The following is a 15,914-nucleotide window of genomic DNA, read 5'->3' as shown; positions in this document are numbered from 1 at the left end:
AAGAAACCAAATCCCTAGCAAAACCCCTTTGTTGTTTCCCTCTTAGTCTTCACTTTCTCTCACTACACCTTCAATTTCCCACTAAACAAAACCCTCACTTTAGAGCTTCTCACGTTCTCCCTCTCTAACTATCTCACGGTTTAACAAAGAAGGAAATAGGGAAAGAGATAAGTTGCTGTTTGGGTTATTTGTTAGGTGCTATGCTATAGGGAATTCCGTTTTTGGCTTTAGGGAAAGTGACCCTAAAATAAACCTGGGCAGCACATGGGCATGTGAGTGATGTCTTGTTATAGGCACTCCTAAATTTTTTCTATTCAAGGCTGTTACAGATATCTATCAAGAATCCTAAAACAGATAAACTCGTAAATGTCAAACATACGAGATAATAGTTTCAATCCAACATGGTAAATGTCAACCGCTTATCAACAAATTCCAAGATTCATCATCACCGTCTATCAACAGTCGTTAAAAAACAACCTATAAAAGGGCATTAAATCACCAGAAGATACGTCTACAACGAATTTCAAGATTAAGTCAATATTCAATAATCAACTTTTTAACTGCAAGGACAATCTGACTGTTTTAAGTGAGAGAGCTCCTTGCAGGTTTTCCCCCAAGTTTCCAGGAGTAAGTGGAAACGTCCGTGACTTTGGCGCTTGGGCAGTAGGATTACAATTTAAATTACGGAGTAGTCCCTGACTTCGCCTCGTTGTAAGAAATGTCCCTACATAGCTTTTAATCTGAGACGTTCATTTTATCAATGGTTCAGATTTAGTGGATCAATTTAAAGGGGAGAAATCCTTTGCTGCCTAAATTGATACCTCTCTAACTTCTTGTTATTCTTCTTTCTTCCATTCCGGCCAAAGCCGAAGGGAGAGATCAACAAATCGAATAACAAATCGCCGGAGAGAAAAGATAAGAGAAAGGGTCGTTCATTCTTACAACAGGTAACTTCTAGTTTCTCTAAATTTTTGAAGAAACATTTGAAATTTGTTGTATGCTTGAAATATTTGAAAACCCTAATCCATTCAGAAATCTAGGTTATTTGTATAATGATACAGAAACCGAAATCTTCTTAGAAACTTAGGTTATTTCTGTTAAATATGGTATTTGTTACAATTAATAGTAGGGTATTGTAATTTCTGAGTTTTAGGGGTTTTGTTACAATTTGTTATGGGGGTTTGTTACAATTTGTTGTAGGGTTTTGTGACTTGTTAAAACTTATAACTTTAGTTAGTAAAACTGAAATTTACTCATTAGCACTTTACCAGCAACTAAAACACTGAAATTGTTAGAACTTATAATTTTGATGCTTGTAACTGAAATTTTGATCGATCAAATATGGACCGTTTATAAAATCAACGGTCCAGATTAAAAGGTAAGGAGAGACCTTTCTTAAAATGAGGAAAAGTCACGGACCACTCCGTAATTTAAATTGTAATATGACTGCCCAGGCGTCAACGGGGCAGTCGTCGGCTGTAGCATTATTGGAAAACTGAACCCATGAAAACCTAAAAGTTTCTCTTCTCTCTCTTTAGAGCATCTCCAATGCAAGACTCAAGAAAAACTCTACAAATCCGACGTGTCAAGATTGAAAAATGAATCTCTAAATGGTCTCTTTCCTATTTGGCCATTTAGAGACACTCTAATGTAAAACCTTCTCCAATGCAACACTCAAGAGAAACTCTAAAAACCTATATTTTGGTTTAAAACTAATTGATTTGCTTATGTGGCACTTAGAGAATCTCAAGAGGACACTCTAAATTTAGAGTGTCCTCTTAAGGATCTCTAAAATAAATCTTGACACATCACTTTAGAGATTCATGTTGAGTTTTGCATTGGAGATATTTTCACTTGCTACTGGAGTGGCAGAAGGCACCATCAGGAATTCGTATAAAGACCTCTACCCGTATCTCTCGAGACTGATACCCACTTGGTACGCCAAGGAGAAAGATATCCGAAACCTTTGCAGCCCATAAAACTCAACTGTAAAACCATCCGTTTAGCTGGTTCAATGCATGTCTCACATCCTGCTGCGACGGCGACGGCCAGTTTTCTGGCTGCAGGAAATGGTGGACTTGCTTGTTCTGATGGAGTTATACTTCTTCCTTAGTGGTTACCGAGAACTAAACTTTATCAAAATAACTTATAAATTACATGTTTTAATTACTTCTTATACCTAAACTAAAACATAAAATTAACAGAACAAGCAAAAGTAGGCACTTTGTTGCAAGTTTTAACTATGTTATAATCCTTTTTTTTCTATTACATTCCTGTTTGTTTTTGTTTCATTTCTGCTCTTTAGTTTTTTTCATATGTTGTCTAGCCATGAAGTTTTAGTGAAATCATGTGTTGGTATTTCTTCTACTTCTGGTAAGTATTTAGAAAAATATGGACCTTTTAAGAACTCACACATTTTGAACACTTTTTTCACAATAAAATTATGATGATTGTTCAGTATTCTGTTGATAACAAACAAACTGCTCAAAAGTTTTTTATTTTAAATCAATGAGATTCTAAAGTGAGACTTTAAATTGTAGGATTTCAAATCTTTGAGGTTTGAAAACAGTCTAATTTTGTGCATTTTAAAAAATATCAATTGCCATCACAAGATGCTAAGTGAGATGTATAATTAGGAATTGAAACTTCATAATGTGATTTGGAATAATGGTAATGGCCTAATTTATTGGGAATTTGGCGTTACCCCCTCCACTTATGTAACTTTTGTATAATTAGGGATACTCACCCAACTTATGTATAATTAGGGATACTCACTCAATTTCATAATGTGATTTGGAATAATGGTAATGGCTTAATGGTGGAGTCTCACCCAATTTCAATTAAAAGAGGGGTACCGTTATTAGACATAAGTGTCAAAGATATCTATCAACTCGGAAAGATATCTATCAAGGATCCTAAAACAGATTAGCTCGTAAATTTCAAACATACGAGATAATAGTTTCGATCCAATATAGTAAATATCAACTGCCTATCATCACCGTCTTCGGTCAAAAACAAATTATAAAAGGACATCAAATCACCACGAAGAAGGTAGGTACACAAGGAATTTCAAGATTCAATCAACAGTCAATCTTTTAACTGCAAGAACAATTTGACTGTTTTAAGCGTCAAAGAGAGCCCCTTGCAGGTTTTCTCACATGTTTCTAAGAGCAAGTGAAAGGTCCATGACTTTGGCGCCTGGGCAGTTAGATTACAATTTAAGTTATGGAGAAACAAAACGTCAAAATCCCTCAAGGAAACAAAAACTTTTTCATCTCTTATCTCTCTCTCTCTAAAACTACTTTTACAGATCTTGGTTTTCTCTGGAGGAAGGATCCCTTCTCCGGATTCTCCTCTTTTTAGTTTATGTTATCTATTAGATCTATAATAAGATCTTGGAGTGTAGGTTTTAGAGAGAGAACCCATTGAATCTAAACCCATACTACACTGTTTTTTTTTCTCTCTCTCTTTTAACTCTAAAGAAATATCATTATCATCAACAAGATCATCAATTCTATCCTATTCTTGGATTCTTCCTCTTCTTCTCTCTCCAACATGGATCGCCTTACATCATTTAAATTCTATGAAGGATATAATCCACTTTTTGGTGATTTTAAATGTTTATGGAATGGAAGTATGGATATAGATTTTAGTGAGAAAAGAAGAGTCGTTGTTGCCAATTTCTATGATGAACATCTCAAGAAGATTGAAGATGAATTTACAACAAGAGAAAAGAAAGATCAAGATTTCACTTTCATTAGTATAATATTATTGATGTAATTTTATTATTGTCGACCTTTAGGGTCTTTAATCTGTGACATTTAGGGTCTTTTCATTCTCGATCTTAAGGATCTTCTTTTCGACCTTTATGGTCTTTTTTTTGAGTCTGTGTCTTGCCAATTCCTTTTCCTTCGTGAGGCACTTTACATTCGAAAGTTCTGTGAACTTTACTTATGTAACTCTCATGTAGTTCTAAGAGGAATAGGAATTGGATAATGCTATTCAGACTCCCAAAGTACAGACAAAGTCAAGAAAGTAGGCACTTTGAGAGTGGGTTTTATTCAACTTATCAAAGTAAAAGTGATTTAGAAATTTTTTGACTTTAAAGTGCCTATTTTTGTCTGTACTTTGGGAGTCTGAGTAGGATTATCCATAAGAATTATCTACCATGTAATCTTGTGATTGTTATCAGTCATGAATAAATTATGGTTAATCAAAAAAAAAAATTAAATTACAGAGTGGTTCGCGACTTACCCTCGTTGTAAGAAAGGTCCCTACATATCTTTTAATCTGAACCGTTCATTTTATCAACGGTCCAGATTTGGTGGATCAATATAAAGGGGAGAAATCTTTAGCTGCCTAATAAATCGACATCTATCTAACTTCTTGTTCTTCTTCTTTCTTCCTTTCCAGCCAAAGCCGAGGGAGAGATCAGCAAATCGGATAACAGATTGCCGGAGAGAAAAGAGGAGAGAAAGGGTCGTTCATTCTTCCAACAGGTAACTTCTAGTTTCTCTACATTTTTGAAGAAGCATTTGAAATTTCGTGTATGCTTCAAATTTTTGAAAACCCTAATCCATTCAGAAATCTAGGTTATTTGTATAATGATACAGAATCCGAAATCTTCTTGGAAATCTAGGTTATTTCTGTTACAAAGTTATGGTATTTGTTATAATTACTCTTAGGGTATTGTAATTTCTGAGTTTTAGGGTATTTGTTACAATTACTCTTAGGTGCTGTTTGTTTTTTAATAAATTCAGATCTGAAATCTGAATTGGCGACCAATTCAGATTTCAGCCGTTTGTTTTTTATTTTTGACAAGGTGTTGTTTGTTTTTTTTTTGGGTCTGAATCTGAATTTGCTAAATCTGAATTTGCTGAATCTGAATTTGCTGAATAATTTTACAAGTTAGCCTGTTTGTTTTTCATCTGAAATATTATATCTGAAGTTAATTTTTTACATTTATGCCCTTATAGTAAATGAACAATTTACATAAGCTGGAACATAAATTCTTTGCCCCAAAATTTACACTAATAACAAGGGAAATGGAAGTAAAACTATTCGGCCAGCTGCACAAGAAAATCCTTATTACGAACATCTCCCTCGAGTCCAATCGCCTAAACCCATTAGGAGACAAATCCTCGGCAGGCACAAGAAAATTCCCAGCTGCAACATTTACAAGAATGGCTACTCTGCCAAACTGCTCGTTTATTCAAGAACCCTAGTTGCATCTTCCTTCTTACGAACATCTCCCTCGAGTCTAATAGCCTAAACCATATATAGCAGATCAATGAAGTCAAAGATCATTTGATCTTCTCAAGACTATCATTACATATAACTACAATCATTCACCAAAGAACAGGGATAATGATTGTAGTTATATGTAATGATAGTCTTGGGAAAATCAAATGATTGTAGTTATATGTAAAGATAGTCTTGGGAAGATCAAATGATTGTAGTTATATGTAATGATAGTCTTGGGAAGATCAAATGATCTTTGACTTCATTGATCTGTTATATATGGTTTAGGCAATTGGACTCGAGGGAGATGTTCGTAAGAAGGAAGATGCAACTAGGGTTCTTGAATAAACGAGCAGTTTGGCAGAGTAGACATTCTTGTAAATGTTGCAGCTGGGAATTTTCTTGTGCCTGCTGAGGATTTGTCTCCTAATGGGTTTAGGCGATTGGACTCGAGGGAGATGTTCGTAATAAGGATTTTCTTGTGTAGCTTGCCGAATAGTTTTACTTCCATTTCCCGTAACGGTAGTTCCTCTATTTGAACAGAAACCGTAACCAAGGTTTTAAAAAACTACCGTATCATACGCCTCGAGGCGCACATCCAGGCGAGGCGGTACCGAGGCGCCTCAAGGCGTACGTTTTTTAGGTCAGAAGAAAAAAAAAGCATTATTTTTAGTCATCTTCTTCTACTTCTCTTGTTGGTTGATGGCTTCCTGTTACAAGTCAGACTCTCTCTCTACTTCTTTAGTCTATCTCTTCTACTTTTTGGCAAGTGTTTTTTCTCTCTACAATTTTGAGTCCATGACTTCTACTGCTGGCTGCTGCTAGCCTGCTACTTGTACCATCTTCTATCTCTTCTTCTACTTCTACAATGAATACTTTCTAGTTTTACTATTTTTGAAGTTTTAATATGTTTTATGGTATTTAATTACAAAAACTTGTTATAATATATTTTTACATAGTTGATGTCATTATCTTTAGCAATTTTTTTTTCGTATTTTACTCATCGAGGCGTGCCTCGAGGCACCGCCTCGAGGCGTAAAATCGTATTTTCAAACCTTGACCGTAACGGGGTTTCTTTTGTTGGAACATAAACCGTCATGGTAGTTCCCCTATTTGAACATAAACCGTCATGGTAGTTCCTCTATTTGAACAGAAACCGTAACGGGGTTTTATTTGTTGGAACAGAAACCACATTGGGGTTCTTCAATTTGAACAGAAACCGTAATGGGGTTTCTTTTGTTGGAACAGAAACCCCATTGGTGTTCTTCAATTTGCACAGAAATCGTAATGTAGTTTCTTCCATTCCAACAAAAATCCCATTGGAGTTCTTCGGTTGGAAAGAAACATAGTTTCCTCAATTGGAACAGCAATCTGGTTAGGGAACCCCAATCTCATTGGGGGTTCTTGGAACAAAACCCCTATCCAATTATGTGGGGATCAATACAGACTGGGGGGGGGGGGGGGGGTAATGTTGACATTTGTCTTATTTTTTGAGGTTAAATTTGTAGAGTAAAATTAATTCTGGTCAAGAATGCGGTTAAGTAGTTGGTACATACAGCATTCATTACTCCATTTTAAAGAAAAGCCTATGTATCTTGTTTGGGGGTTTATTCAGCAGGAAAACAGGTTATTCGGTGATGAGGAACCTGGGAAAATTACTGACACGAGTTCTTCCTCGAAGACGATTTCATCAAACAGATCTTCTTCCCTATTCTTCTTCAGCTAGATTTTTTCTTCCTTTTCCTCTTCAGAATCAGAAATACTTCTCTTCTGCTTTTAATCCATCCAAATCTACCTCTTTTGATTTAACAAGATGGAATCTTTACAGAGGTTAGATTTCTTTTCTTTTCTTTTACTTTTAGGGTTTCCTGTTTTTCCTATTATTGTTGATGATGCAATTTTATTCACCAAATCGGTTTCATGGTATAGTTTGAATTGATGGTTTTTGTCGTTGGCTTTCTTGTTCATTGAATTATTTCGATTCAGGAATGATAAATGTTCAATTTTTGCTAATTTTGACACGTTAAAGTAAAATCCAGTGTATTTTATCCAATCGACTTCTTTTTTTTTTCAAGTTATGCCCATTAGAAGAGCTAAATGATAAATGTTAAGAAAAACATGATTTTATTTAAGAATGTTCAATGTTCAATCTTTTATTCTATAAATTTAGGAAATTTGAGTTTTCAAGTTATGGCCATTGGAAGAGTTAGAATTCTGAAGGGTTTTTTGACAAATTCATACTCAAGTTTCCACTCCCCTGATAGTCTATTTGCATACGTTTAGATGTTCACTATGTATTCAAAACCCTTTTAGAACCTTTTAAGAACTAATCACGGAAGTGGTACCTTGATTGGTTCTTTGTTGATTGGGGACATTTGAAGAATCAAACTTTCCTTATCAATGCATTTTGATGAAGGGACCGCGCCTTATTTCTATGTGATGTTTAGGAATCTCGAGAGAGCTTATAGGCATTAATTTTTTTGAGTTATTTCCTTATTCGGGTAAATGGTTATTACTAATTATCGCTCATAAAATGTTGCTATATTCCTAGATGATGTCGGCATGCTAGCTTATTGACTTATCGCTCATAGGATGATGCTAACTTGCTAGAGGATGTTGCCATGCTAGGTTATCGAGGCTTATCACTCATAGAATGGTGCTATCTTCCTAGAGGATGTTGACATGCTTGGTTATAGACTTTTCCCTCATAGAATGGTGCTGTCTTCCTAGAGTATGTTGACGTGCTAACTTATCGACTTATCATTCATAGACATGTGTATATCATCTAGTTGCTGTGATTGATGTCCATATCCTATTTGTACGGCAGGTGGAGGGAGATATGTTTGTTGGTGGTTTTGTTTTCCGGTTTCAATGTAGTTTGGGAATTTTATATATGGTATTATTTGAACAGGACAGAAGAGGAGTATGTTCATTCAAACTCAGTCAACACCAAACCCTTCCTCTCTCATGTTTTACCCTGGGAAGCCAGTTATGGAAGTTGGAAATGCTGACTTCCCGAATGCTCGTGCTGCTATGAACTCACCACTAGCAAAAGCGCTCTACGGCATCGATGGTAAAAAACTCCTGCTCTTGTTTAATTTTGTTTCTGATGTTTACCCATCGCAACTGTCGAATGACTGCCAACTGAAGCCGAATGTGATGTTAAAATCTTGAACCCAGTTATTCAATTACTTAGGAAATGTGAAACCTGAAAGTGCAATTACGATGTTCAATTATCTCTGTTTGGCTGCCACATTCATTTCTCGTAATTGGGGTTTGGCTGCGACTTTCATTTCTCTCCTAGCCAATATATACCCAACAGATTATGGTCCTTTCTTATTTAATCTCCAGTTCTATTCTCAGGAATTGGGTTACAACTTCCTGCATATTAAAAATTTGAGTATCTCACTTTTAGAACTATCCTTGCTTGAAGCCATCCCACTGGTATATACTTCTATTGTAGATTCCGCTTGTATTGTTATCTTCAGATGTTAATCAATTTTCTGAAACTCCCAATTTATGCTTTTCTCTACTTATTGAATATGAGAAAATGAACGAAAATATGGTGGAAACATATATGAACGAGAAATGCTTGACCATCACTCTTGGTGTTGTGAATACAGGAATTACAAGGGTATTTTATGGATCGGATTTTGTAACTGTAACAAAGTCAGAGGAAGCTTCATGGGATTTTCTTAAACCTGAAATTTTTGCAGCAATCATGGATTTCTATACTTCAGGACAACCACTTTTTATTGATGCTGCTGCTGCAGCTTCCAAAGATACAGCCATTCATGAGGTATCCTTACAACATCAAGAAGATCGCTAGTTTTCTTGCTTCCTTGTAATCTATTTGGAATTTCCCGTCGGACAAAAGTTGTTAAATCTGATGCTACACACTCCTCTTTGGAGTCCGGTTTTTTATTCGTAATTCATATATATATTTGATCATGCAGGATGATTCTGAAACTGTGGCAATGATCAAAGAATTATTGGAGACACGTATTCGACCTTCAGTGCAAGATGATGGTGGGGACATAGTATACCATGGATTTGATCTGTACGTTCATCTCCTTGATAATATTTAAAACCCATTTCAAAGATGAAGTGATATTTATACTGATATATTGACATCTCAATTGACTCTTGAATGTCATTTACCTTTTCAGAGAAACTGGAATAGTGAAGCTAAAGCTGCAAGGAGCCTGTAGTGGTTGTCCTAGCTCATCAGTCACTCTAAAATCAGGCATCGAGAACATGCTCATGCATTATATCCCTGAGGTAAGAAACGTATTTCGCTTTACAAATTCATTCACCCATTAACATCAAAAAGTGATATTAGATTAGGAGTTGAAAGTAACAAGTCTCTCTTATGGGGTGGTTTAAACTACTACTCTTGGTGGGTTATTACCTAGTCTACCCAAGATCAAACTAAAATCATTTAATAGCAAGACATTGGCGATTTGATTACATATTCATTTGTTGTTAGCATCTGAATAAGAAAACATATACTTGCAGGTGAAAGGTGTAGAACAAGAAATGGATGGCGAAGAAGAAGATTCAGCTCTTACCAATTAGATGGTTTGTCACTCACTCTTATATTATATATCCGAGATTCTGAATATACTTGTTAGTTAAAGAGGGTTCTGAGTAGATTCTGTGGTAACATTCTTTTGATCTTTCTTTTTGTATCCACTGAATCTTCCAGTGTTATATAATAAAAACTTGTTTTCTTTCCGTCTACGAACTTACATCTTTGTGTTATATCGGTACTTTCTATGTAAAAACCTTGGCTTGCAAGAGAGTGGAAGTAATGACCTTGTCTGTGTTATATGGCATATTATCGGAAGAATACACATTTCTCGTATTTAACTGATTTTGTAGTCATATTCTACAATAAATTATTTCAACTTCAAATAATGAGAACCAAGTGACAATGAGTAGAGAAGTCTCAGATATTATATTATCGGTCACGAGACTTTTCATCTATCCTTGTATAAGATTTTTGTAGCACGTTCTTCATGTGATGTTCTTTGAGCTTAAAAGGAGTCTTTTTGTTGAGTGATATAGAGAAAATGTACCGTTATGCCCAATACTCTTCTGTCTCTCTCTCTCTCTCCTTTCTCAATTTCTTCCTCCTCTATTAGAAGTATTGCTTTGAGCGTGAAGCTTTTTCGGCATGGTACATACTTGTTAAACATTACACGATATTTTGGTAATAAGTTTGTAAAGTGACATTACTCATAAAATTTTCATTGGAATGCCAAGTAAAAGGTGAGACACCAAGGGTAATAAAAGATTAATCAACTCTTCAAGATATAACCTTCATCAAAAAAAAAACTCTTCAAGATATATAGAAAGGATCTTGAATAACAATTCTTTAAGAAAATTATAGTAAAGGGAAAATAGAGATCTTTAATCGTTACGATTTGATTAAATACTGAATTACCACAACATGCGAAGAAGTAAAATACCAAACTACATTATTTCACACTATAAATATTCTTATTTAAAATACTAAACTGTTATAGGACGGTGCGGACCAGCCTTTCTAGCTGCTAGTGATACTGTCCGCTTTGGCACACCTGGATATAAAAGGCCTCACTAGGGAAGGGTGCTTAACCTCTTAAGAGGAGCACCACACTCCCGTGCTGATAACGTGTTGTAGGATGGTGCGGACCAGCCTTACGGGCTGCTAGTGATACTGTCCGCTTTAACACACCTGCGTCTCACGGTTTTAAAAAGCTTCACTAGGGAAGGGTGCTCAACCTCGGAGCACCACATTCCTGTCTCCCACCAATGTGGGATTGCTTTACAACATAAACTCCATTATTTCACACTACAAATATTCTTATTTTCTTTCCACCCAAAACTCTGTACTTCCCATGCTTTTCTTATTCCCCAAATCACCAACCAAAACAAATACTCCTTTTCTTTTCTTTTTCTTTTTCTTTTAATGAAGGAGCGATCCCAAAGCGATTCCCGTTTGAAGAGTAATCTTGGTCTCTCTAGATTTGTACAGTTTCATTTTCGGAGTTGAGAATTAACAAGGGACAATGGCTTCTCAATTGTGTAACAACAAAGCAGACTACCCTGGTGAGCAAAACCATAAATTTCAATCCTCTATATATATGCATATTGATTCAAGATAAAAGATACTACTATTTACTTTGGGGTGATGTCTAGTTGGTAATACTAAAACCCTAGTTTCAAAAAATTCTCATTATTTTGACGTTTAATCTGATCTATTGATATCTACTTAGGTAAATTTTTTTTTTCTAGTATAATGCTTATTTGAAATCTGACTCCAAATCTCAGTTCCTAACAGAATGTTTAATTTTGTCTGACTCGTCTAAATGACCGAGTCAGGCTGATTTTGTATCCGTATGAATTACGAGGTAGTTTTCAGAAATACTCTCCTACCCTTGACTAAGACAAGTCAGATTCAAGTAATTCAGATTCAGACGAGACAGACGTCAGACGGGATGTGACCAATGCATCTTGTATCTAGTCTTGTGAGTAAGATATCCCTTGTTTAGTCATATAATGGCGAAGTTCGCCGACTGTGTGATTTTTCCTTCCGATCAAGCTAGGGTCTAGTGGTACACTTAAAGGGATGTTCGGCGACCAAAAGTGAAGTCTAGTTGTTAAGCTTATAACCATATTTCGAACATATTGCAGTTATTTTGAAATTGTAAATTTAATTGCATGACATAAAATTGATCTTTAGAAAATTGAGCATGACATGAAATCGATTTTTAGAAAATTGAGATGTTTTATGATTGTGATTGGACTAGTTATGCCTCCTTTACTTTTCGGGGTGCATGATTTGTTTTCAGATCTTCAGCAACAGAAAATTACAATACAGAACGACCATGGCGAAAACCTCATAGGGTTGTTACATGAAACGGGTTCTAAGGATCTTGTAGTCTTGTGCCATGGATTTCGGTCATCCAAGGTTGGTAATAAAAAATGGTTTCGAACTTAATGACTGAATCTTATTTCTAATGGTAGAGACAATAGTTGCAGAATTGTCAATCCATAGTCCATACCACTGTTAGGTTGCAAGAGTGCGTTAGCAACAATATAAATATTGTTTCCTTTGGATATGTTAGTTCATGTAGAGCCGCGTTCCTCTCTGTCAATTTATAATTCATTTGTGTATAGGAAGAACACATGATAAAGCGATACGAAAAATGCAGAAATCAACCTTTTTTATCTAATGAACTACAAAATGAGATAGCTTATCTTTTCCCTATTTTGGGCCAATTGCCTGGTGAAGATATTCAGAATTTAGTCGACCTATAAGGAGGTTGTATGTTTGGATACTTCGGCCTCCGTCATTGAGTTAGGTCTTTTACAGAGAAATTTTACACACAAAAGAGTTAGTTGGTGTCCTTCGGTTATGAAATCACATAGATTTCATGAATTTTCTCTTAATTTCTCTTGATACAATGTGAAGAACTCAAGATGTACTGGTTTAGTTTATTATTCTTTCTGTCTACAGGAATTCGACTCTTTGGTGACACTCGCTTCGGCTTTAGCAGAGGAAGGAATCAGTACTTTCCGCTTTGATTTTTCTGGAAATGGGTAAAGCTAGTATCAAATCTAAATCCCGAGTATGAATGTGTTTCTTTTGTGTGGTTGTGTCATTATTAGATATCTCATATAATGGCTTTGAATCCCCTTACCATTTTGTAAAAGGCATTCGCAAGTCCTTACTAGATTCAATCACTTAAACGTATCTACTAGTTATATATATATCAAGCATCAGAGAACGAAGTCCAAAATTCATGGTAAAATTTATCACATAGATTTGCACATTTGGTACAAGAAACTGGGACTGAGTAGCATTTTTCTAGAAGCAGTTGAAAACTCTTCGTTCAAATAGTTTCTTGTTTTCAATAACTTCTATGTTAAAACACTATGAACATGCTAAGGGACAAGCAAGGATCGACAACTAAATAGAGAAAATTAACAATGAAAAAGCGAACATTATATCGAGCCTTAGGATCAAATGATATGGATCACGCCATAAATAATTGAGTTTCTGTTTGGTTGTATCTTAACTTGCTCTTGGATTCGATGCATGAGAACTTTTAAACTATAATTTCATTTTGTAATTATTCAACTAATACAAGATTCTTTTTTTCCAGTGAAAGTGAAGGCTCATTTCAATATGGTAACTACCGTAAAGAAGTTGAAGATTTACGTTCTGTACTCTTACATTTTCGTGGCGCAAAACGTTTAATTAGTGCGATTATTGGGCACAGTAAAGGTATATCTCTTATATTGGGACTCTAATTTTATTTTATTCGGTATATGAGCTAGTTCGAAAACGTAGTTTAAGTTGCTTAAAATTTTCATTTTACTTGGTTGTGATCACTCGAAAACTGTTCTATCAGGAGGAAATGTGGTGCTCTTGTATGCTGCTAAATATCAAGATGTTGATACGATAGTCAATGTTTCTGGGCGCTTCCATTTAGAAAGGAATATTGAAGTACGCTTGGGTAAAGATTTTATGCAAAGAATTAAACGAGATGGGTTTATTGATGTCAAAGATAAGAAAACAGGTAAGTTATTTTTATATCAAGTATTTGATTCAGTCTCAGTATACGTAAAATTTGCGCCTTTTAACTTCTCATTTGGTTCTTCATCAATTCAATATGTGTATCAGGAGACTCATGTACAACTATATTGTACTAGGTCCCACATTGCTTATGAAGACCTCTTTTAATCTGGATTGCATTGTACCACATCGTCTTACATATCAGTTTTGCCTGAAACAGGAATTGCAGTAGTGTTTGTTTTCTTCCCTAAGTTAGATCTGAAATCTAACTCGAAGGCGGAATTGACTCTGAGCCAGATTTCAGAATGTTTATTTTCCGTCTGACTCGTTTGAGTAGCTGATATGAGCTGATTTTAGGCCCATTTGAGTCAGACAATTAGGATTTAGACGAGTCATATGTAGACAATGACAAGAAAACTAACAGCCCAATTGCGTGTCATGTCTTGAGACAGGTGTTATATCACTCAGAAATTCAAATAGTCTGCTTTTTCTTAGTCCTTGGTATAGAATTGATTAACTCGTCCCCTTAGGAAATTTGGTGGTTTATTATTGTAGGTAAATTTATTTTTCGAGCAACCAAAGAAAGTTTAATGGATCGGTTAACCACTGATATGCGTCTGGCTTGCGTTTCAATCAAACAAGACTGCAGGTTTGAATATGCCATATCCAACTCTATTACTCATCAAAAGGAAGAAAAGCAAAAATAATCTTTCTCGGATTATGTTTTAACCAGTTTTCATGAAAATGGTGAAGTTATAATTGAGAAAACTGACATTTTTCGAGAACAGTTACCTGACTTTTCCGTCTTTTCATATTTTTCGAAAAGAGACTGTTATTTCCTACAAAAAAAAATCAGAAGATAAGGGTCACCGTTATAATTCCCGACAGTTCTAGATTATCCAGTGTCGGTAAAAAAAAACATTTATAAATAGTTGTTTTCATGTTACAATGGTTACATGACCTGACTGGTAATCAAACTGTTCTCCAGTTTGAAGTTGCTTAGTGCATCAACAATTTCTGCCGTTACGTTAATAGAATAATCTATAGTTGGCAACAACATTAAATTACAGTAAAACTAGATTATTTCTTTCTGATTTTGATTTGTCGATCAGGGTTTTGACCATTCATGGATCAGAAGATCGAATTGTATCGGCCAAAGAAGCCTATGAATTTGGTAAGAGAATAGTTAATCACAAGCTGCATATTATGGATGGAGCTGATCATGACTACACTTCACACCAATCTCAATTAGCTTCAACTGTTCTGGATTTCTTAAAGGAATGCTTTCAGCAAGACCAGGAAAACACTGCCAACCAGGTTATTTCAAGCGAGAGAGAAGCTGTAGACATCAAATCGAGATTATGATGGGAAGTACGACAATTACTGATCGTACAATCCACTTAGATTTTCAAAAAACAGTTGATGTAAATATATGGTTAGGAAGATGTCACAACAAGTTAACAACCCTTGGTTGGAGTAATTACTAAGTTGGTTTTTACCCTCTAGGTTTCGGGTTCGAGACACAAAGAGTAATACCCCTTCCTTCCAAAACTCTCTAGGTAAAATTCGAAGAGAAAAAAGCATTTCTCTTGTAACATAGAGAGCCTTGACTAGAATACGAAGCCAAGGATTTAATCATACAGCAGACAAGGTAGTAAAATCCATCAATGAGAGATCATGCTTCCGTGTAAAATAAACTCCGTCAGGCTTAAAAGAAACTTCACCAAATAATGAAACTGTCATTAATTTTTTATATTTTCAGTTCACTTTCGAGTTGATGACGGAATCATGACAAGATGACAGAACCTCAATTAGAAACTCTATAGGTTGAAGTAATTATATGCACATCAAGTATGATAAGAGCTAGAATACCCTACTTTCTTCCCAGCTCTTTTAGATACTAAGATCCCACTGGAGCCATTCCTTTAGTCTTAGCCGCTGCTGCTGCAGCCGCCTCTGCTGCTGCTGCTGGATTTGGTGGAAGGAGGCATTGATGCAGATTGCAATATAACATTCTGTTGCAGATGGCTTTGATGCTGAGAATTAACTTGGGCAAGTAAAGCTCTTATTCGAGTTCCACTTAATGTCTAGGGTTCAAAAAGTG

At 35.5% G+C, this 15,914-nt stretch overlaps 2 protein-coding genes and 1 long non-coding RNA gene across 9 annotated transcripts; 2 read left to right on the top strand and 1 right to left on the bottom strand.

The window, feature by feature from the left end:
- The first annotated feature begins 811 nt into the window (after positions 1 to 811).
- Positions 812 to 9,978, top strand: LOC147532025 (nifU-like protein 4, mitochondrial). 3 transcript variants are annotated; one of them, XM_086647503.1, is made up of 8 exons: positions 812 to 947; positions 4,414 to 4,499; positions 6,860 to 7,071; positions 8,153 to 8,314; positions 8,865 to 9,040; positions 9,198 to 9,301; positions 9,411 to 9,522; positions 9,760 to 9,978. In XM_086647503.1, exons 3-8 carry the CDS (start codon positions 6,879 to 6,881, stop codon positions 9,817 to 9,819), a joined length of 807 nt encoding a protein of 268 aa, XP_086503629.1. In that variant the 5' UTR covers positions 812 to 947; positions 4,414 to 4,499; positions 6,860 to 6,878; the 3' UTR covers positions 9,820 to 9,978. The 3 variants fall into 3 exon arrangements, with proteins under 3 accessions (XP_086503629.1, XP_086503628.1, XP_086503630.1); XM_086647502.1 differs by having other exon boundaries at positions 6,857 to 7,071; XM_086647504.1 differs by lacking the exon at positions 4,414 to 4,499 and having other exon boundaries at positions 818 to 947.
- LOC147532026 (uncharacterized) lies at positions 827 to 4,226 on the bottom strand. Its single transcript, XR_015227560.1, has 2 exons — positions 2,435 to 4,226; positions 827 to 1,495 (listed from the first exon to the last, which is right to left on the bottom strand). It is a non-coding gene; the product is annotated as an uncharacterized LOC147532026 (long non-coding RNA).
- Positions 9,979 to 11,081: 1,103 nt separating the features above from the next.
- Positions 11,082 to 15,313, top strand: LOC147532024 (uncharacterized). 5 transcript variants are annotated; one of them, XR_015227559.1, is made up of 8 exons: positions 11,082 to 11,337; positions 12,081 to 12,199; positions 12,749 to 12,831; positions 13,398 to 13,519; positions 13,647 to 13,814; positions 14,031 to 14,262; positions 14,366 to 14,459; positions 14,923 to 15,313. XR_015227559.1 is itself a non-coding variant. In XM_086647499.1 (7 exons), exons 1-7 carry the CDS (start codon positions 11,298 to 11,300, stop codon positions 15,173 to 15,175), a joined length of 879 nt encoding a protein of 292 aa, XP_086503625.1. In that variant the 5' UTR covers positions 11,082 to 11,297; the 3' UTR covers positions 15,176 to 15,313. The 5 variants fall into 5 exon arrangements, 4 of the variants coding, with proteins under 4 accessions (XP_086503625.1, XP_086503627.1, XP_086503623.1 ...); XM_086647499.1 differs by lacking the exon at positions 14,031 to 14,262; XM_086647497.1 differs by lacking the exon at positions 14,031 to 14,262 and having other exon boundaries at positions 11,178 to 11,337; positions 12,039 to 12,199.
- The last annotated feature ends 601 nt before the right edge of the window (positions 15,314 to 15,914 follow it).

The sequence above is a fragment of the Eschscholzia californica genome, unplaced genomic scaffold (assembly GCF_041429995.1).
Source record: "Eschscholzia californica isolate CP2 unplaced genomic scaffold, dmEscCali1.0.p SCAF_6, whole genome shotgun sequence".
NCBI classification, from domain to species: Eukaryota; Viridiplantae; Streptophyta; class Magnoliopsida; order Ranunculales; family Papaveraceae; genus Eschscholzia; species Eschscholzia californica.
Note: the sequence above shows the minus strand (reverse complement) of the source record. Positions and strands in the feature narration are given on the sequence as shown.